The 21,798-nt window shown below is 42.4% G+C and overlaps 1 protein-coding gene across 1 annotated transcript in view; it reads left to right on the top strand.

Moving 5' to 3' along the window:
• Positions 1 to 21,798, top strand: part of FRMPD4 (FERM and PDZ domain containing 4) — a 1,562,866-nt gene that overhangs the window by 1,323,816 nt on the left and 217,252 nt on the right. Inside the window, exon 7 of the mRNA XM_086934577.1 lies at positions 19,178 to 19,285. Coding sequence (XP_086790703.1) covers positions 19,178 to 19,285 — 108 coding nt within the window. The remainder of the gene's footprint in view (positions 1 to 19,177; positions 19,286 to 21,798) is intronic.

Raw genomic sequence — 21,798 nt, 5'->3', positions numbered from 1 at the left:
ACTGCAGGTCTACTACTTTAGCTTGTCTATGCAGTTTTAAAGCTGCAAATTTGACCTGTCAAAAAAAAAACTTTTCCCAGGCCTAAAACCCTCCTTTTAAATACTCAACTCAATTAAAATAATCTTTATTCAGATATAAATATCCATAAAAGCACATATCAAGAAGATACCAGCAACAATACAGGATATTAAAAATACAAGATAAAAATGATGGATAAAAACAATGGATAAAACGGGATTTCCAGGTAATTGGAAAGTTTCAATTATATGCATATATAAAAGCATGCAATGTGCAATGCAGCGGTGTCTTGCATAACAAGGAAACATGAAAAATATGCAACTCTAACATTTGGCAACGTTGTACAGTCAAATGCACAGCTAATAAATAGCAACATATTTTTTTATGTTCAGAAAGGTTTTATTAAGTTTTAAGACAAAATGAAAAGAACAAGTACAATACAAAAAAGAGGAAGGAATTTACAAGCGTAAGCGATCAAATAATCAATATGAAATGCATTAAACCAAAATACGCAATATAAATATATAATAAAATAGAATCGCAATTAAAGAGGAAGGGAAAGGAGGAAAGGGAGGGAGAGGGGAAGGAAAGCACATGTCATAGGGTCATAAAGTCAAAAACTACAGCGTTACAATTAAATTATAATGCAAAAATAGAACATAAGAAAATATTTAACAATATCATTGCAAAACATATGTATCAATAGGAAACCAAAACGACTGAAATGATTGTGAATTATGAGTAACGCCTTTAAGAGATAGCTGTGCACCTCTTCTCGTAAAGGTAATCCACGACCACCAAGCATGGACTGAAAGAGAAGAAGCATCTTTCCAACAGAAGGTGATGGATTTTAAGGCAGCTGTTATCAGAAAATTAAACAATTTTGCCTCTGACTCAGAAAGGGGATATGTTAGGGCAATCGATTTGCAAATTAATAAATTAAAGGAAATATCATCTTGTAAAGGTAAAATTTTTAAAATAACACTCCAAACTTCCAACCAAAATTTCATAATAACTGGACAGTCAAATAACATTTGGCGAAGTGAACCTGGGCTAGCATTGCAGTGCCAACAAACATCAGAAAGTAACAGTTTAGCATGAAATAGACGTGAAGGAGTCCACAAAGTATTAAATAATATATAGGCATTGGTTTGATAAAGGGACACTGGGAGCCAGCCAGAGATACTGTCAAGCCATATAGAGGACCATGAATCGTCTGACAGGGAGATAGAAAGTTCCTTGTTCCAGAACAATGAAATAATCTGAACATTGGAGCCCTGTGAGGTAGAATTTTTTTTATAAAAAACAGAGACAGCTTTAGGGGACGATGTTGCAGCTGTAAGGTAAATTAATAGGTCATTTGTGGTGGACGAGGGAATACCATTAGGAAAGGAATCCAAAATAGAGTTACATAAGAATTGATATTTCAAAAGGTCAGTAGCTGGAAGACCAAACTTTAACTGTATCTGCTCAAAGGGAATAAAAGCATTACCATTAAAAACATCCTTAAGATATAAAATTCCCTTTGAAATCCAAGAGGACCAAAAGGTAATGTTTCTGTTCAATTTAAGTAATGCACTGTGCCACAAAGACAAGTGGATTGTGGAAAGTAGGGGTAATTCAAAATTAGAATCTAAATCATTAATTATCGATCTGGAGGACTTAATGATAGAGGAAAGATGAACAACCTTCGCTGTGGAAGACATTGACATCAATGAAGGCAAAGAAAAGGGTCGTACAATGGAGGCTTCAATATCCAACCAAATTGGAGGCTTTACCATATGTGAAGTGTGAAACCAAAGGGTACTCTGCTTTAAAATAAAAGCTTTATGGTAAAGGTGAAAGTCTGGCAAGGAAAAACCAGCCTGAGCCTTAGGAATTTTTAACTTTTTGTAAGCAATACGAGGGACTTTGTCAGACCAAAGGAATTTAGATAAGAGTGTGTCAATAGATTTATAAAAACTAAGAGGAAATTGGGTGGGGATCATTGCTAAAGAGTAGAAAACTTTAGGCGCTATATTCATTTTTATAGATTCCATTCTTCCCCACCAAGTGAGATGAAGGGCAGACCATTTGGACGTTTTGTTTTTAATGTAGTCAATTATGAAGTCAGAATTAAGTTTTAATGTAGCTGGCAGCGATGAAGCAAATAGAATACCAAAATACTTAATTTTGGTTGGTTGCCAAAGAATATCTGTGTTTGGGAGCATCTCTGAGGTACAAAACACATTTAAAGGAAAAAATTCAGTTTTGCTTACATTTAATTTGTAACCTGAAACCATAGAGTATTGAGCAATAATGTCTAATAGGGAAGGAACAGAAGAAAGAGGGTTATTAATAAATAATAAAACATCATCTGCATATGCTAAAGTTTTAACAGTAACATCATAGATTGTAATACCCTGAATGTCATCACAAAGGCGAATATAGTTAAGAAAAGGTTCAATGCCTAAAAGAAATAACAGTGGAGAAAGGGGACAACCTTGCCTAGTTCCTCTAAAAAGAGGAAACTGACTAGAAATTTGACCATTAATAAACAGACGAGCAGTAGGGGCGAAATATAAAGCAGAAATCATGCGAATAAAAGGGGCACCAAAATCAAAGACAATAAAGTTTTAAATAAAAATTGCCAGTGAATCTTATCAAATGCTTTCTCAGCATCTAAGGCCATCACTCCCGCAGGAGAGGACAGGTGAGAACTTTGTTCAATAATGTGTAATAGAGTTCTAGTATTATTAGCAGAATATCTATTTTTCATGAAACCAGATTGATCTGGATGAATAATGGAATGGAGTATAGGAGCTAATCTAGTGGCAAGAATTTTCGCATAAAGCTTACAATCCTGGTTAATTAGGGAGATGGGGCGATAATTAGACACTAAGGTAGGATCTTTATCAGGTTTGGGCAAAACAATAATTAAGGCATCTGTGAAAGAGCCTGAAATAGTACCAGAGGTTCCAAAATGAGAGAAAAGGGTATTCAAATAAGGGAGGAGATGAGATTGGAATTCTTTGTAAAATTCTGCTGGGATACCATCCGGACCTGGGGATTTATTCTTGGGAAGTGACTTAATGGCAAGCAAAATCTCTTCAGATGTAATTGGGGAATCTAGACCTGTTCTATCTGATAAGGAAATATGGGGTAAATTGCAGTTACTTAAAAAAGAATCAATTAAAGATTCAGGGCAGTTGTCAGGTTTACTATAAAGGGTGGAATAAAAATTTAAAAATTCTTTTACAATATCATTATGAGAAATAGCTACATTGCCTTGTGTACCTCGTATTGAGGTAATCTGAGTTTTATCTCTTTTAATTCGTAAGTAATTTGCAAGGAGTTTTCCTGATCTATTGATGTTAAAACGAAATCTAGCATTGGACTTTGAAAGTTGAACACCTGCTCTTTGACTAAGGATGGCATTATATTCATAGCGGAGTTTTTGAAGTGTAAGTTTGTACTGGGGGTCATTAGAAGAGATAAACAAACGCTCAAATTTAGCAATTTGCTTTTCCAAATGCTTAATGTTAGCGTTAAATTGTTTGTTTTCATGAGCCATAATAGAAATAGTGGTACCTCTGATGTAAGCCTTAAATGCATCCCATCTGGTGACAGTTGACGTGGAATCCTCAGGGTTGAACAAAAAATAGTCTTGTATAGCTTGTAATAGTTTAGGTTTATGCTTATCAGTAAGGACAATACTCGAGTTCATACGCCACCTATTTTGTTTAGTAAAAGTAGAGGAGATATTTAAGACAAATGATATTAAAGCATGGTCTGAAATGTCTATAGTGCCTATAACAGGATTTGTAGCTGACTGAAGTAAGGAGGGTGAAATCAAAAAATAATCAATCCTTGAATGAGAATTATGAGGATTAGAGAAAAAAGAAAACCATTTTTCAGTGGGAAAGTGTAGTCTCCATACATCAGCCAATTTGGTTGTACTAAGGAAAGTTTTGAAAGCATGAAAAACTTTAGGGGGCCTAAACTTGGTAGTAGAAAGTCTATCAAGTAGCGGATCAATGATCACATTAAAATCCCCTCCAACAATCAAAGGAACTTGTCCCAACTTCAGAACTTCAGTAGATAAGTTAGACCAAAACGATGGGTCATCAGCCGTGGGGCCATATATATTAAGCAAAAAGAAGGTCGAGTCATGGATTTTAACTTTAACAACAATAAATCTACCTTCTGTATCTGTAAATTTACTAATAATCTGACAGTGTAATCTCTTAGCAAAGAAAATCGCAACCCCATTTTTCTTACCAAGGGCAGGCGATGAGACAATATTGTCCACCCACTTTTTCTTCATATAGTGCAAAATGGTATCATCGACATGTGTTTCTTGGATAAAACATATGTCAGCTTTAGATGCACCCAAATAGTCTAAAATGTTAGTTCTTTTAACTGGATGCCTTAGACCTTTAACATTAAGAGAAACAATTTTGATATCATGTGTAGTAGCCATAAAGAAGTAAAAAGAGAACGAGAAGAGATGGTAAAGAAAGAGACGAGAGTGAACAGCCATAGAAGAAAAGTAACTCTACGTAGAAAGCTAGAAAAGGTAAGGAAGGACACAAAAGGAAGAAACAGAAAAGGAGGAAAAAGCTACAAACAGGGCACATTAATAAGGACACAGAGACGCACACCCGTTTCACAAGCATGGCCAGATACCGTTGGAGCCCATGAAGAAAGAAGAATCATCAGGAATGCTCAGACTAATTGCGTTCAGGTAATAGGAGCTTGTGTCTCCATTGATGACGAAGCTTGTTGGTCCAGAAAAAGTCTCAAGTCTTCAGGACGATGAAAAGATTTTGAGAAGGTATCCTTCCAAACTCGCATTGTAGACGGATCCAATAGACCATACTTAAAACCAAGGCTTCTCAATTGTGGACGCAAAGATGAAAATTCCTTGCGAATAGCAACCGTTTCCTTTGCAAAGTCTTGATGGATAAATATTTTGGAGCCATTTACCAGAAGCGAAGGAATGTCTCTAGCTGCTTTCCTTATGAGGACCAAGTGATGGTGACGCAAAACCTTGAAAATCATTTGCCTGGGTTTTGCATGTCGTGGATTCCTGTGTGAGGGAATTCTATGCGCTTTGTCCACCTCAAATTTTTCCGGAAATTTGATATTTAGAAGACCAGGCAGCAAAGACTCCAGGTACAGGCGACAGTCAGAGCCCTCAACTTCCTCCGGCAAATTGAAAATGCGGAGATTATATTGTCTATTACGGTTTTCCAATTCCAATAGCTGGTTATGCATTGGTACTATCTGAGCCATCAAAGGTGTAAAAGCGTCAAGTTTGGTTTTATTGTCCTGAATTTTGATAGAATTATCAGAAACTTTCATGGACATAGACGCCATATCTTTGCGAACATTTTTCACTTCGTTTGCAATAGTATCAGTATTGATGCGCAGCGCTTTAATTTCTTCCAGTATCAGGTTAAGTGAAGGTTCAGAAGTTTCCACAACCTTAGATTTGTTTGGGGGAGGAGACACCTGCTGCTTCCTTTTGTTGTTAGCTAAATTTTTATTATCCATTTTGAGGAGAAAAAATAACTTTTTGTGTCATAAAAATGTAAAAAATAAATCCACCTCAAAATTTTAAGAAATATGAGGGAAAAGGGTATTAAAAGCTCAAAAAGTTGTAGAAGAAAAGGCAGCTGAAGGGTTAAGTTGAGCCGTGGGAGTGGCTAGGCCCAAGCCAGGCCCTTTCCTCAGAAGTGCACCGCCCCCTGTGTTGATGCAATCGGCAGAACCTGAGCAGAGGCTGGGGAGAGGAGCCAGGAAGCAGACAGAGGGACCCTCGCGCGTTGAAAACGCTCAAAAATCACAGCCAAGGTAGGGGGCCGGCAGAGGAGGCAAGCGCTATGAAAACTGAGCAAACCTTGTGGTAATAATCGTCGATAATCAGCTCATTAGGCTGATGTAATTACGGAGCTCCGGTGGCGGCGGCCATCTTGTCGACGCGCTCGCGCGACCAGCCATAAATAGCAACATATTATTATGATAAAGTGCAATCAGATGTACAGCTAGCAAATAGCAGCATATTGTTATGATAAAGTTTGTTCAAATGTAAACAATTTTAGCAACATGATATGGGTGTTAATATGGGGTGCAATTAAGTATAAGCTTTGTAAGCTGATTCCGGTCCAAGAATGACACTTTCCAATAATGTTTCATGCTAAGAAGTATTCGTAAGATCGTACGGCAAAATGGTGTTATATTCTGGTATAAACCTCTAAGTATGTTACAAAGTGCTCATGGAAGTACGTGAGCAAACTGCCGCTTTCAGAAAAGAACTTACTCGAAAAATCTAATCATCCCTCTCAAGCATAAGAATTTCCAAATAGGCTATTCTATGATCAATATTGGTGATTGCCTTAAAATACGGGATCAGATATTTTTTGGTGTATATTTGATAAAAGTTGCAAAAAAATAGAAAGTGTAACATCGTTTGGTTGCTACTACTACCACAAGGGCAAGGCATTTGTTCGAAGTTGATGCTAAAACCCAAAGGAAAACAAAGTGAGTATTTTAAAGTGCCGGCCCTGAGGCGAAAAAGAAAGCTTCTCTCCCAACGACCTATTTTTTTCAGGAGATACATGGATGGCATATGAGTTTGGGGGCTGTTAGCGTCCACTAACAACATGTACCTAGCAACAGTTGATTTTGGGAGCTCTGTGGCATATCTTGTTTTATTATATGATTTATATAATGCGTCCATCAAGATCTTTTTGTTTATTCCCTCGTGATCCGTTGGGTTAAGGAAGATGTGTTTTAAGTTCACGCTATTTAAACTTTTTCTGATGGCGGCAAGCCTGGGTATGCTCCCTCCCTAATCAGATTTAAGACAATCAACTATTATATCCTGCGTCAAGGTTGCTTTGGGTTTTGCCAAACTTTTAACCAAAATAAGGCAGGACGCGACCTAATATAATCTTCGATAAGATACAAGTTTAATTCCTTTTGACACACGAAGTTTGACGAAGAGATTTGTGCCCTGAGAAGTTTTTGGCAAAATCTGTTTTCCTCTCTCTGTATTCCACCACAGTTTGTAAAACCCCAAACGTCTGCGCCGTATGTGGCGGTGAGGATACACTGTGGTTTATAGATTTTTGTTATAGATGGAATTACCTCAACTTGCTTTGGTTGTGGGAGGCTCAATATTGAATTGATAGCTTTTATAAATCTACTTCTGCTGTTGGCAGTGTGAGCTGCCCAAGAGCCATTATTGCAAAATACTAACCCCATATCTGGGAAAGTGCAAGTGCGTAATAATTGGTTATGGCCTGAGGTTATTGAGTTGAAACGATGCTTGTTTGGGCTGCAGATCATTTTGTAGGATTTCTTAAAATGAGTACAAATATCTAAATCTGCCATAATAGCTACAAAATCCCTAACTAAAGTGTGTAGTGCGTTCGGGGTGTAGCCCATTAGGACCGCATCATCTGTGTATAATAGCACGGGAAGTACGCTTCCATTAATTCTCGGTAGATCAGTAGTAAGTTCTGACAGTACGTTGTGAAGTTCATTTATATAAAGAATAAATAGGAGGGGGGCCAGTACGCACCCCTACCTGGCCCCTCTGCCATTAGCAATATCCTTAGACACCTCCCCCTCATTGCTGATCCTTACCTGTTCCTTCAGGTTCCTGTAGAAATATGCTAAAAAATGAACTAGGGCCTCATCCAACTCATATTTTAAAAGGACCGTCCACAGACGTGACCTGTTCACAAAGTCGAAGGCTAAGGTGAATGGGCGACTTCCGGGCTATCCTGTATTTGTCAACAATCAAATTTAAATTAAGGCATTCTTCCACTGTTCCACTGTTCCCAATTTGCTTTTGAAACCTAACTGACACTTATTTAAAATATGTTCCCTTTCTGCCCATGACCTTATTTTGTTAAACAGGATTCTCTTGAGAATCTTCAGTGTGTTATCAATCAGGGAGATCGGTCTGGAGCAACTGGGGTTGGATTGGTCCCTTTTTTAAAAATAGGTACAATGATGCTGGTAGACCAAGTGCTCGAGATAAAATTGCTTGTTAAATTATTAAAAACATTATGTAAAAGAGGCGCATGTTTATACATAATGAGGTCAATGTGGAGCCCGTCAGGCCCAGGAGCCTTATTACCTATGCTTTGGTAGATGGCTTCCTCAACTTCTAACACGGATATAGAGATCCGAGTGGCAACAGGGTTATTTAAAAAATCCTAATTTTCGGGTGGGGCAGTGTAGATCTTGGAAAAGTGGGCTTCCCAGGCTTCGCTAGTTATATTGCAGCTTAAGGAGGTCAATTTGAGGCCCACTGACCTCAAATCTTTAACTGCTGCCCAGAAGCCATTTCCGTCATTAAGTGTGGCGGCACAGGCAAGATTATCCCAATGATCCTTTAAGGGCTCATCTTTTCGTTGTCTAGCAACTTGTTTGTAATGGGACCTCAAAGATTTAACAAGAGTTAAATCCCTTGGTATTGCTACAAGGGCTGCACAGAGTTCTCTATTTGCTCGCGAGTAAGCACTATTGAACAATCTTGGGTTCTGGCTTGTGTCTGATGAAGGCCTACAGATCGTTTGTTTGATGCCAGCACACAGACACCTGAAAGCCTTGATGACCTCTGGGTTAGGGTCGCTGAATGAATGAGCAATGGATGGACTTTTATCATGTTGGGAAACAGATTTTTGTTATCAATACCTTTCTAGACCACTCTTAGTTTGTCAGTCGAGGCCACTAAGTTAGTTGCTCCAGGTTCTTTGGCAAGGCTAGGTCTGGGGGTGAATCTTATTGTTGTTAGAATTGGGTAATGATCGCCCTGCAAGGTAGATAAGACCTCTGCCTTTAATAAAAAAATCTTCCATTGAGGCAGATATGAAAACATAATCAATTGTTGAAGCACATTCGCGATCCCTATAGGTGGGTATTAGGCAATTGTTATCTTGGCATACAGCCGCGATTTCCATCACATTTAGTAGGTTACAATTAGACAAGTGGTCTGACAGTTCCCTCCCCCTTTTACAAGAAAAATCATACATCAGGGGTAAAGACACAATTCCATTGTCCCCGGGAATCCTGGTGTTAAAGTCGCCACCAAGACAAATTCCAGCCAAGTTTTGATACACGTTATGATTCTGTAGGTTTACAATAAAACCGAACAGATTAATAAAACTCATATTTGGTAAAGTCACAAAATCGTTATTATAAAAGTTAATAAGACAGATTGAAGCCCCCGCGTGGAATTAAGGCTTGAAAATTTTCATTGCCGAAAGGGCAGCCTACTCTAGGGGCTGGTACAATATTATTGAAACAGGCGAAACCCTCCATGAATAAATCCCTTGTAGTCCAGGTTTCCTGGAACATAAGAATATTGTATTTTTGGACTATGTTGACCCACTCTGTGGAACTTAGCTTTGAGGACAAACATGCAACGTTCCAGCTCAGCACATGCAGATTTAAGTTGTGCTGTTCAGGGATAATGATGTCCAAGGAATCAGGCGGTGGTCTGATGGGGGCGGACTTGGCTGGTGTTGGATTGGGCGGACGTCAATCCAGGCTGTCTAAACGAGACAGGGCAGAGAACCTGTTAAACATTGTATGTGAAGGGATGGCAAAAGTATTGCCACCGGGGATAGCTTATAGAAAAAACCTAGGGGGAGTGACCAAATGAGAGTTGGGAAGCTGTTATTGAATTCTTGTGTCATCAAGATCGAATTTACCAGCAGTGGTCACCTAAAATTAATGACAACATAGTCTCCCTCAATGTTCTTTTGTGAGGGTCCTACCCACCCTACCCTTCGAACCATTATAATGTCACTAATGTTTGCCACCCTAAACCCTTTATGTTTAGCAAGCCAATCAGCGCTTTTGTTCCGCAGTTGGTCCCAGGTCTCAGTCTGATTTTTTCTTAGGGGGGGGGACACCCGCTAGGACTAAGACATAGGGAAATGCTGCAGGTGGTAGATTAAGAACATCTCTGATAGTCTCAAGTGGCAGCCCGATATCCCGGGTTTCGATAGTAAGGGTGGCACTCTGAGCGTTACTCCCTGGGGGGGCTAGGTTTATGGAGTTGGTGATGGGAACATGGTTAGCTGGATGTGCGTTAGGATTTGAGCTATTAGTACTATCAATGCGTCCTGAGATTGATGAGATATTCTGAGTAAAGATGGATTTGGACGTAGCATGTTCCTTGGGATTACTGCACGTTGCACAGATACCTTTAGGGGGTGGGGCGTAGGATTCTGGGTTTGCTGTTGTAGGTTCGGGTTCACTACGCTAAAGGACTTTGAGCTCTGGTCCCCCCACCTAGCTTGGTTATAGGTTTAAGTGTGCTAATGTGTGTGGTTGATTTATTTGTCAATGATTCCAAGCGGTCTAGACGTTTCCGAAGTGCAGTAAAGTTCTTGGCCACAAGGGCTCTAATACGCTCATATATATCGTATCCGCTATAATGTCAATTGAGATATCACCAGGTCTAATACGGGTTGTGGGAGCTACAGTATACTCAGTTTGCGTATAGATGGAATGATTTAGTGGTTCTGATGAGGTTAAATCAGCAGTGGCATCAACAGTGGCATCCGCTATAATGCTAGCAAGCTCCACATTTACTGGGGTTGAGGGAGTCACCGTACTTTTAATCCATGAGCTCAGGCTGTACAGTGTTGTTTCCGGCGAGGTGGCTATTTCCTCTTAGCGCTGACTGGTTTAGCTGATTTTCTTTTCCTTTTTGCCCCTGTGATAACTGGGTTCGGGGAAGCATCCTTATTTGGGACTATGTCCTTAATGTGAGCCACAGCTAAATCGTCAGCAGAAACTTCATTGTTGCCCTGGTTACTGTCCTTGTCCTGACTACCTCCCTGAGTTGGTGAGTGACCAGTGGTGTTATAAGTTATGTTTGGCAAAAGAGGCAGGCCGATACAATCCTCATACCCTTCCCCTGCCGAGGGAGTGGTTCGAGGTCCTGCCAGTCCCAGAGACATTTGCCTCTCAGTTAGCTCTATCTCTGTCGATCCAATGTCGACTGCTCTTTCTAGCAAGCTGTCTATCGAGGTAGTGGAACGAGGGCATATTTTGGTGGTAGGTTTCCCCATATCGTGGCGATTTTCAGCACTCACCTCACCTCAGTTTGTCGGGAGACGCTTCTCAGAGGGGGGGCTCAGCCCAGTCTCGTCCAGTCTCGGACGGGTACAGATGGGCCCACCCTTGGCCCGCGCTGCAGGAGCCCGGCCATGATTTAAGCACCTCCTGGCGTGTTAAGGTGATGTTGGTGGCTCTGACGCCGCTTGGATTGCTGGAACTAGCAGTCCGGATGCTTGGAGTCCCATGCGCTGGACCGGGAAGACTGCTGGAGACAGGGCAAGGCGGTGGCGGCAAGCGGCAAGCGGCAGGTATGATGGGACTCCCCTTTTAAATATTAATAAGTCACCCATAAAAAGGCCTTTTTGTCCAATGAGGCAGGGCATATGGTATTTAAAAGCAGTTTATGTAAAAATCGAATGTACATCTTGACAATGTGACAATGCCCCAAAAGCTATCTTCACTGTAGCTGTTAGCTGTTCTATAAGAAAGCATAGGAAGTTAATATTAAAATGAAAAAAATGTATTGTCGCATATGAACAAGTTAAAATGTTCATTATTGAACTTTTTTAAAATAGTTATTACAAATCCAATTCATTGGTAATGTCAGCTTTTTACTAAAGGATGTTTTTAAAGGTCACCTTTTGCCTACGTAAAGCCTCTAGAAGCTCATTGGCATAAGCTTCCGACCGTCATCCAAGAGTTGAATAGTTTCTTGATGAGGTGTGAACTTGCTCCCAGAGCTGAGCCGAAGGTGTTGAGTGTGGGGAGGATTCTGTTCTTCTAACAGGATGATTTGGGTGGCGCCCAGGAACATAATTGAGCATGCCCTTTTTAGGTTGAGCATCAGGTTGCATGCGCTGTCTGCAAGATCTGCTGTAATCACTCTGCGGAGTGTAATTACACCTGCTGCTTGCCATTGGTTCACAACTCCTCGCTCTTATTTCCTGGCACCTTATTGGCTGGTGCTCTCGATACATCACTTTCGTTTTTAAGCAAAGAGCACTGGTCAACTGCAGTTTCCTTACACTGTAGGTCTTTATCTGTTTGTTTGTGGACTACTTTTTCTTTTACAGTGCCCATGCTGTGCTTTCACTTTAATGGTGTCTGTGCCCCTTTCATTAGATGCGGCTTATCTAAAGAACCTGCGCGTCTGCTATTAAAGTGAAAGCGCACTGTGGGGCGCTTTTATACAAAAAAATACCATGGTGCCTACTTCACGGGCGGCCATGCACATGCATTTTATGTAGACGGGTGCCGTTCTTTGTTTCATCATGGCTCACAGTACAAGGTTTCTGCTTTCTGTATGACTGTCCGTAATAATGCTTCATACTCTGGTGTTAAAATGTCTCAGTAATTACCCAGGGATTTGGAACTTACGGCCAGATTCATCAACGGAAAATCGTCTCGCGAAGGGCCAGATTCTGAGAATCTGGCCCTTTGCAAGCGCAATTTTTGCATTTGGGATTCATCATCCCAAATGCAAAAATCGCTATTATAGAATTCGCAAATTTGCGAGGAATTGCATTTAAGGAATCTCTATTTGTGATTCCTTAAATGCAATTCATGAAACATTTTAAAATTGCGAATTCGCAATTTTGGGCCGCTATTTACCGCGAAGTCAAACCTCGTGGTAAATAGCGGAAACTTAGAAAAATGCACTTAAGTGCATTTTTCTAAGTTGTATGTTACACACACACATGTCCTTGGGACATGTGTGTGCGTAACATCAGCATCCAATATCATTTCAGGGGTGCAACAGGGTATCCTTTGGACACCCCTGCCCCCTTGAAATCGCAAACTCAAAATGCGAATCGACAATAGCGATATGCACATTGATATGTCTTCCCATTCATTCCTATGGGCCTTTAGGCCCATAGGAATGAATGGGGAGTTATTCCCTATTTGCGATTAGCAATTAGCTAATCGCAAATAAGGAAGCTGTAGGAATCGCAATAAATATTACGATTCCTACATGAATCTCGTTTTGCGAGTCTGTAATAGCGATTCCTTATTAATCGCTATTACAGACTAGCAAAACATGCCGATGATGAATCTAGGGGTAGCTAGTGTTTATACTACTCAAGGGATGGACAACATATAAGCGATTGTGGGTTAGCCTTTCTATTAATTTTTTCACAAGCTGCAGTGTGTAGGCATGCAGAATCATTCCGGTTCACTTTTAGACAGCAGTTAAAGTACTTTCTAGGAACTGCAGACAAGCAATGTTCTTTTTTACACATGTAATTCTGGGAATGTTGGCAGGGGACTAATGCTTGCCTACAGCATCTTCACAATAGGGAAAAATACAGGACAAGGGCTTCCCTCCATCATCAACATTATTTCAGTAGTTTTCTTCAGCCTACAGAAGACAAGCATTTGTTATAACACAGGGGCAATACGAGCCCTTACCTTGTCGGTGGTTTGAACTGGTGTCCTTGTCCACGCCTGCAGAATCGTTCTGGTTGACCTTTATACACCAGGAAAAGTACTTTCTAGGAACTGCAGTCAAACTGTGTGCTTCGTTTAAACATGCAAGATACAAAGGGGCATATTATCAAGCCTGTGCGCTAAAATTATCGCCGCTTTATCGGCCGAAAACGGCCGATAAAGCGGCGATAATGGGCTTGATAATATGCTCTGTGGAATTCCAATCGAAGCCCATGTTAGATGTCTTCACATCTAACATGTGCTTCGATTGGAATTCGATAGAGCATATTATCAAGCCCATTATCGCCGCTTTATCGGCCGTTTTCGGCCGATAAAGCGGCGATAATTTTAGCGCACAGGCTTGATAATATGCCCCACAGTCTCTGAATATATGAATGTCGACCCCACTTCCTGTGAGTATAATGACTCTCACCATATAAACCACATTCGGAGAAGAAGGGAGATCTGTTAGCTTCCACCAATTGAATATTAAGGTCCATTTATGATAATGTAACTGCTTTAGAAAGGGCCTTAGCTTTATGCACTTTATACATCTTCTACATATTGATTTACTTTCTAGTGTAAATGTAATTTTTTTTTTTTTAAACAAGCTTAGACTGTTCATGAATTCTTCAGGAATGCCTGCCTCAAACAATGTAAACTGGGGTGTTGATTTTGAGGGATAGGCACATTTTTGTACTTATATCGCCCAATGGAAGCATTCACATGGCCTTACTACATTTTACATGTATCATACAGAAAACATACATATGCTCCTCTTGAAAACAATTTAGACTTACACCTCCCACAGACAATGTGAATGTGCCCCTCGCATAGACATGACTGTGACCATATGGCCAGTTACTCCGCTCTGCCAAATAAAATGGACTTCTACCTCTAAAAGACAGCATAGATGTGTACCATCCACAGACAGCGTAGCTCCCACAGAGTACATGGGGCTGTGCCACATGCAGAGAAAGTGGGCATGTACATTTTAAATTAAATATAGATGTGTTCTTCTCACAGGCAATAAATAAGGTGGGCATGTACCTCCCAAAGAACACTTGCATTTGTACCCCTCACAAACAATATTAGCAAATAATTTTCAGAAGTAAGATGGACTTGTATTTCCCATATGGATTTGAACGTCCAAAAAACAACACAGCCAGTACTGTCCACAGAAATACCTATAACATCTATAATGGAAATTATGAAGTAGTCCTCAAGAATGAGAACTCTTTGTAATCATATATTACACTTTGATGGGCTACAAAGCTGTACGTACCAAGAGGAAGTGCAAGGGAGGTGAAAGAAAGTTTAAACAAGCATTTGCAATGTAATAGGTCTCGCATTACTGAAAGTTTGAGCTATTGGCGTTGGTAATAATAATGTAACGCCAATAGCTCAAATATTCAGTAATGCAAGACCTATTGCATTGCAAATGCTTGTTTGTCCTTCTAGCCTGCCAGACATCAATCCCAGTGGGAAAGCAGCTGGTCCCTGAACTTTCAATGATCATAGAGGAGGGATTGCTCATTTGACTGATCACACTTCCACAGTGGGCATCTCTGTCGGATCATATGCAGTCGGGCACCCAAGAACAGCTGCAAAAAGTGGGTAGGGTTACCTCTGGGAACTTTTTACCTATTGGTTAGGAAGGACCCAATAGTGACTCCCACCCACAGGCTACTGTGAGGCACAAATATTGTACCCCTGGGCTCCCTCATCAGAACATTACTGTACCTGTGGAAGACAGAAGAAGGACTGTACCTGCTGTTGAGTACGGTGAAGAGAACTTTAAGGGATATATCTTCTTCCACATGTAACCAGGACAGAGAAGTGGACTCCACTGGTCATTTAGCTAACATTCTTTACACATTCATCCACAGTAATTAGACAAGAGATTCCTTATTTAAATATCAGCAATAGTGTAGCATGAATTCATTGACTCCTTCTTCATTAATTCCTTTATTGACAGCTCTTTAAAAACATCTTGCCACCTGTAGCCAACACATTTCGTCCTTACGGACCTCTTCAGGGCTTTGGTAAGTCTTTCTATTTCCAACAGCAAGAAAAATATTATATGATCACCTGCATCACATATTTCGGTGTCTAAACTCCCAGGTTCTGTATTGCTGAGTCAACAGTTATAAATAGTTTGTAGGAGTTTTCTCAGAGGTTGAAAGGAAAGAGGTTTGTCCATGTTTTACTTTTGCGTTCCAAATAAATCTTGTTTACACAATGATCCACGCATGAAATTGGTCCTGCATGTATTGCTCCAACCCTCTCTTTTTGTAAATTACCAGTCAGCTAACTTTCTGTTAAGCTACAGCGACACAAAAGCTGCAAAAATATCACTTTCCTGAAAGAGCTTAGCTGATCCTGGCCACCAGGTGCTGTTCCTGAGGTCCTGGAACTTTTGACTGGTACCAGAGTTTACTAACCTGCCTAACCCCAAAACCTGGGCCTTAGAAACTTTTTCTAAATTTCTGCCTGAAGAAGCATCAAGGGACCGGGACCAACCTGCTAGCCAAACTGGCACAAGTGCATTACTGGTGGGCCTGACTTTGCTTCTGCTCCCGCTAAGGTATTTTCTGCAACAGCAAATCCAATTCAGCATGCCAAACACCAACCAACACCCAATGCCGTTGAACCCTCTTCGGTTCCAGCCTGCAGCCTTAACCCACTGAAGGAATCTGACTTCCAGAAAAGAGTATAAGTCCGGAGGTAGAAATATTCTCTGGGCCGATGCAGAGCAACATCCGATCAACGTTGACAACTTCCTGAGTGAGAACTCTGTCCTTTCCCAATCTGAACTATTAACATCTTCATCAACAGCTTCAACAAGACCTCATCCTTCATCAACCCATCATCGACAAGTCCAATTTCATATCCACGCAGCCATGCCCCACTGATGACTCTACCTTCTCAAGAATTTTCTACGTTTGAAGCTAACTTTATGACTGAGAACAATCCGACCTGTATATCCAACCCAAGCTCCATTGTGGTTGACTTCAAACATTTCCCTTGTCCCATTCTAGTGCAACCAGTTGGCCGTGTTTGGCACTTTGCACATTTTTGTGCTATTTTTACTTATAACTTTAAAAAGTCATATTTCTGGTACCCCTTTTTTGACTTTTGTCCTTTTAGTGCCATTTTGTTGAGGTTTTAATTGTGTTGTTGTTTACTTTTTAACTGTGTTGGTACTTGTAACTGCTTAACACATTTTCTTAAGTTAAACCTGTCAGTGCTGTGCCATAGCTACCAGGGATTGAGCTTACAATTAAATTACTGAATCTTTTACTGGGCTTAACAAATATAGTGCCATTGTTACTTTTGCTGCCTACCATCTACCGCACAACTACTGCATAAGCAGCAAAAACAGTAAAGAGGCAAGGATATGCTCAACTTTTAGAACTGAAGAAAAATGTACATAATCGGTCATCAGGATCCTCTTTATTGACCATAGAGCAGAGAATTATTTTGGAGTGACGACCTATAGGGTCATTTGGTAGGGCCAAAGTGGGCTTTAACTAGTGCAAAAATATTTATTCCGATTTTAGCGCCAGCGACCATTGCAGTATGAGTTCAAATTGCACATGCTCCAGTTTGGCCTCCGACTTCATACCAAATTTTAGCTGGTGTTGATTGTAACTGCAGTCTTGTTAAATTTGGAGTAACAATGGGAGCAAAAGGGGAAGTGTTTCCTCATGATGCTTGCCATGTTCCACGCCAAAGTATATCGGATGCAAAAATACATATGAGACCCCTAACAAGTGCTATTGACAAAGGATGTTTTTGCACCCCATTTTAAAAGTAAGTCTAAATCAACCAATTTAGGTTGAAGGGCGCTCCCAGACTCTAGAAGGCTTACTCTAACGGAAATATCTGGTGAGGCCGAAACACTGAAAGCATACTCAGACTTCCAGGTAAGTCACTGTAGTGTTTCCTGACATATTTTATAAAGGCCCAGCAGCATAACGAAACATTATAGGGCACCTCTGCAGAATGTGACGCGGGGCCCCAGAGACTCTGTTATCTCACAGATACTCATGCCCTTTGCTTGAAACACCCCCCATGCTGCTGGGGCCTTTTAAACGCCCCTGTAAATGTATCTTTTTGGGCTTATTTACTTTAGCTCGCCACCATCAATTACTTCATTATAAGTGGCCCAGAACACTAGCCGCTATTGCCCCACACTCTGTGAGCTACTATTATTATTGGGTACCTGTAATTCAGGGTTTGGGAAAATCCAGCCTATTATGAAGAAATGAGTGAATCAGTGCCTCTAGATCCAATACCCCCTGGTTTTCCCTTATTTTTGCCATCGTATCCTGCTAAGATCTCGGCTCTGCTGTGTGAAAGTAAATTGATCTGTAGTGTTTCAGTGGATCTCATAATTTCGATGGGAATTTAACTGCTCTTATCGGCCCCAGTGGAATTACCATGGATCAGAGACTTTTTCTGGTATGGCCTTTAGGGTCATTTGGTAGGACCAAGGTGGGCTGCAACTGGTGCAACAAATATGTACTCCATTTTAGCACCAGTGACCATTACTGTATGACTGCAAATTGCACATGCTCCAGTTTTGGACTCAGACATTATACCAATCATAAGGGCCCTAGTACAGGTGGCCTAAGGCTGCTGCCTTTCATTGCGGAAGCCAAAGCTTAAGGGTAAATTAGCGCGGAGATGACACAGGGTTTCCCTCCTTCCACTTCCTGCCATCGCGTTCCCCCAAATTATTGAGACCAGTGGCGTTGTGATTTTAATGGAATTCTATACCTTTAATTCATCTTGGGACTTTAAGGAGCTGACTGAGATGTAAAACTTCACAAGTACAATGAAAGATTACTTTAACAAGCTCTACTCGGTAAATGGCTGGGGTGGGATAAGTGCAGGACCTGATAACGCGAAAACAATTGCCTTTTTTGTGTAAAGCTGATACAATATTTACTAACAGTTTAGATGCAATGTTCTAGCGTTTTATTGCAAAATCTTTCCTGCAAGGCAATCATAGGTTTTTAAGTGCTAAACGTATTTGTAGGTCGCAAGCATTTATATTAACAGGTAAATACCCAAATGAGCATTTACGTCCTTGCATTAAAGGAACACCGCGCAGCACGTTCAGGTTTGCTGACTTTATATCAGCTGCTGAACCTAATGGAAGGAGAAAGGCGGCCAGGAGCCTGCTCTTGACCGACACGCAATTCCGAGCCATTTTGTGTACCACACCACGTGAAAACAAAACCCATCAAAGTAATACGTATGATGTTTGTTGAACGCTGCTGGTGCATGAATTACCCCGTGAAAGTGTTCTTTTCATTTATCTCTAAAACATTAGGCAGACATATTTTCTGCTTCCGCGAGGTGCAGTACCTCTACTTTTCTTAGCTTCAGATATACTGAAAACAGCACTGCCGTTCTAAGGGGGCTGCCAGCTATCGAAGAGAAATCGTAATTGTGATGAGTGGGGCAACGTTCCGGTTATAATGCTCCTGTTTTCTGGAAAAACGATAAGAAATGCACCAGCGGTGATGCTTCCATTTTGTTTGTGGCGTTGTAGTTATGCTGTTCTTTCGGGTGCGAGGCTGAAAACGGCCGCTTTTTGTTTATGGAGCAGTAACTCAAGCCTATATACTCTTCTTTTTTTTACAGGAAACCATCAAGGATAATTCCCTACTTTTCATGCCAAATGTTCTGAAGGTATACCTAGAAAATGGGCAAACCAAATCCTTCCGCTTCGATAGTGGTACATCGATCAAGGTAGGATGGCCTTCTAATTAATGCCTACTGCGCGTTGCATGGCGCCAAGCATTGCTTTGCAGCATTCCGAAACGCGTAAACAGTGACAGAGAGACCGCCATCTTGCTCCTTAACGGATGAATTCACCAAGTCAGTGTTTAAGAAGTAATGAGGTTTTGCTCTCTTTTAAATGCCATTAAAATATGTCAAGCCAGGTCAATGAGTCAAAAAGAGAAGGGGAGGTAGTGTAATTTTAATGTGCCCGTGACCTAATTAAAACTGTGTGGAAGTCGCTAAGACGTTATGACAAGCTGGCAAGCACCAGCACGATTTGTCAGCAGGATCCGAAGCCATGAAGATTAAGACCACAGTCGCTAATTGAATATGAACTTGCATGTCCTCTAATGAAACCGGGGATTGGATGCTCTTCTGGGTCAACCAGCGTTAAGTGATCCACACAAATGTATTGTTTCAGCTTGGGTTTTAATTATAATCTCTATGCGTAGACTTACGAGTTTCATTATTAAACTAAAAAGTTACATTTCAAATTTCCTGTGTTCACATAGGTAATGTAAGAATCAATCAATCAATCAATCAATGACACTTGTAGAGCGCGCTACATACCCGTAGGGTCTCAAGGCGCTGGGGGGGGGGGGAAGGGGGGGGGGGGGTGCCGCTACTGCTCGAACAGCCAGGTCTTCAGCTTCTTCCTGAAGGAGAGGTGGTCTTGGGTCAGGCGCAGGTCGGTCGGCAGGGAGTTCCAGGTCTTGGCAGCCAGGTAGGAGAAGGACCTTCCTCCTGTAGTCGCTCTTCGGATGCGGGGGACGGCGGCGAGGGCGTGGTTGGCTGATCGGAGGTGGCGTTTGGGAGCGTAGAAGTTGACTCGGCTGTTGAGGTAGCTCGGGCCTTGGTCGTGTAGGGCTTTGTGTGCGTGGGTGAGGAGGCGGAAGGTGATTCTTTTGTTGACGGGGAGCCAGTGAAGGTCTCTCAGATGTCCGGAGATGTGACTGGTTCGTGGGATGTCGAGGATGAGTCTGGCTGAGGCGTTCTGGATCCGCTGGAGTCTCTTCTGGAGCTTGGCGGTGGTACCGGCGTAGAGGGCGTTGCCGTAGTCCAGTCGGCTGGTGACGAGGGCCTGGGTGACGATCTTCCTGGTCTCGGTGGGGATCCACCAGAAGATCTTCCGTAGCATGCGTAGGATGTTGAAGCACGCCGAGGAGACGTTGTTGACTTGCCTGGTCATGGAGAGGGAGGAGTCCAGGATGAAGCCCAGGTTGCGTGCATGGTCTGTCGGTTTGGGTGCGGTGCCCAGGGCGGGAGGCCACCAGGAGTCGTCCCAGGCGGAGGGTGAGGGGCCCAGGATGAGGACCTCCGTCTTGTCCGAGTTCAGTTTCAGGCGGCTGGTCGTCATCCACTCGGCTACCTCTTTCATCCCTTCGTGCAGGTTGGCTCTGGCGGCGTTGGGGTCGTTGGTCAGGGAGAGGATCAGCTGGGTGTCGTCGGCGTAGGAGATTATGCTGAGGTTGTGTTTGCGTACGATGGCCGCGAGGGGGCTCATGTAGACGTTGAAGAGGGTGGGGCTCAGAGATGATCCTTGAGGGACGCCACAGATGACTTCGGAGGCCTCTGACTTGTACGGTGGTAGGCGGACTCTCTGTGTTCTTCCGTCGAGGAAGGAGATGATCCATTCCAGTGCCTTGTCCTGGATTCCGATGTTGCTGAGGCGCCGTACTAGGGTGCGGTGGCAGACCGTGTCGAATGCCGCGGAGAGGTCTAGGAGGATGAGGGCCGCTGTTTCTCCATTGTCCATCAGGGCTCGGATGTCATCGGTGGCGGCGATGAGGGCGGTCTCGGTGCTGTGATTGGCTCGGAAGCCGGACTGTGAGGGGTCGAGGGATCCGTTCGTCTCGAGGAAGGCGGCCATCTGCTTGTTGACGGTCTTCTCGATGACTTTGGCTGGAAACGGGAGGAGTGAGATGGGGCGGTAGTTCTTGAGGTCGGTGGGGTCCGCTGTTGGTTTCTTGAGTAGAGCGCTGAGTTCGGCGTGTTTCCAGCTCTCAGGGAAGATGGTGGTGTCGAAGGATGTGTTGATGATGTCTCGCAGGTGGGGTGCGATGACAGCGTCGGCCTTGTTGAAGACGTGGTGCGGGCAGGGGTCGGTCGGTGATCCGGAGTGGATGGAGTTCATCGTGCGGATGGTGTCTTCGGTGCTGATCGGGGTCCAGGCGTGGAGGGTGGTGGTGGGGGGTGGTTGTTCGGTCATGGTGTGCGTTAGTTGGTTGTTGAAGCTGTTGTGTATGTCCGCGATCTTGTTGTGGAAGTATGAAGCCAGGGAGTTGCAGAGGTCTTGCGATGGGGTGATGTCGTTGTTTCCTGCGCTGGGGTTGGAAAGCTCTTTCACGATGTTGAAGAGTTCCTTGCAGTTGTGTGCGTTGTTGTCCAACCTGTCCTTGAATGCTGTTTTCTTGGCGGCGCGGATCAGCTGGTGGTGTTTCCGGGTGGCCAGCTTGAAGGAGGTCCTGTTGTCCGGTGTC

This window comes from Lissotriton vulgaris, chromosome 8, assembly GCF_964263255.1.
Source record: "Lissotriton vulgaris chromosome 8, aLisVul1.2, whole genome shotgun sequence".
Classification (NCBI taxonomy): Eukaryota; Metazoa; Chordata; class Amphibia; order Caudata; family Salamandridae; genus Lissotriton; species Lissotriton vulgaris.
This window is presented reverse-complemented; position numbering and strand designations above follow the sequence as displayed.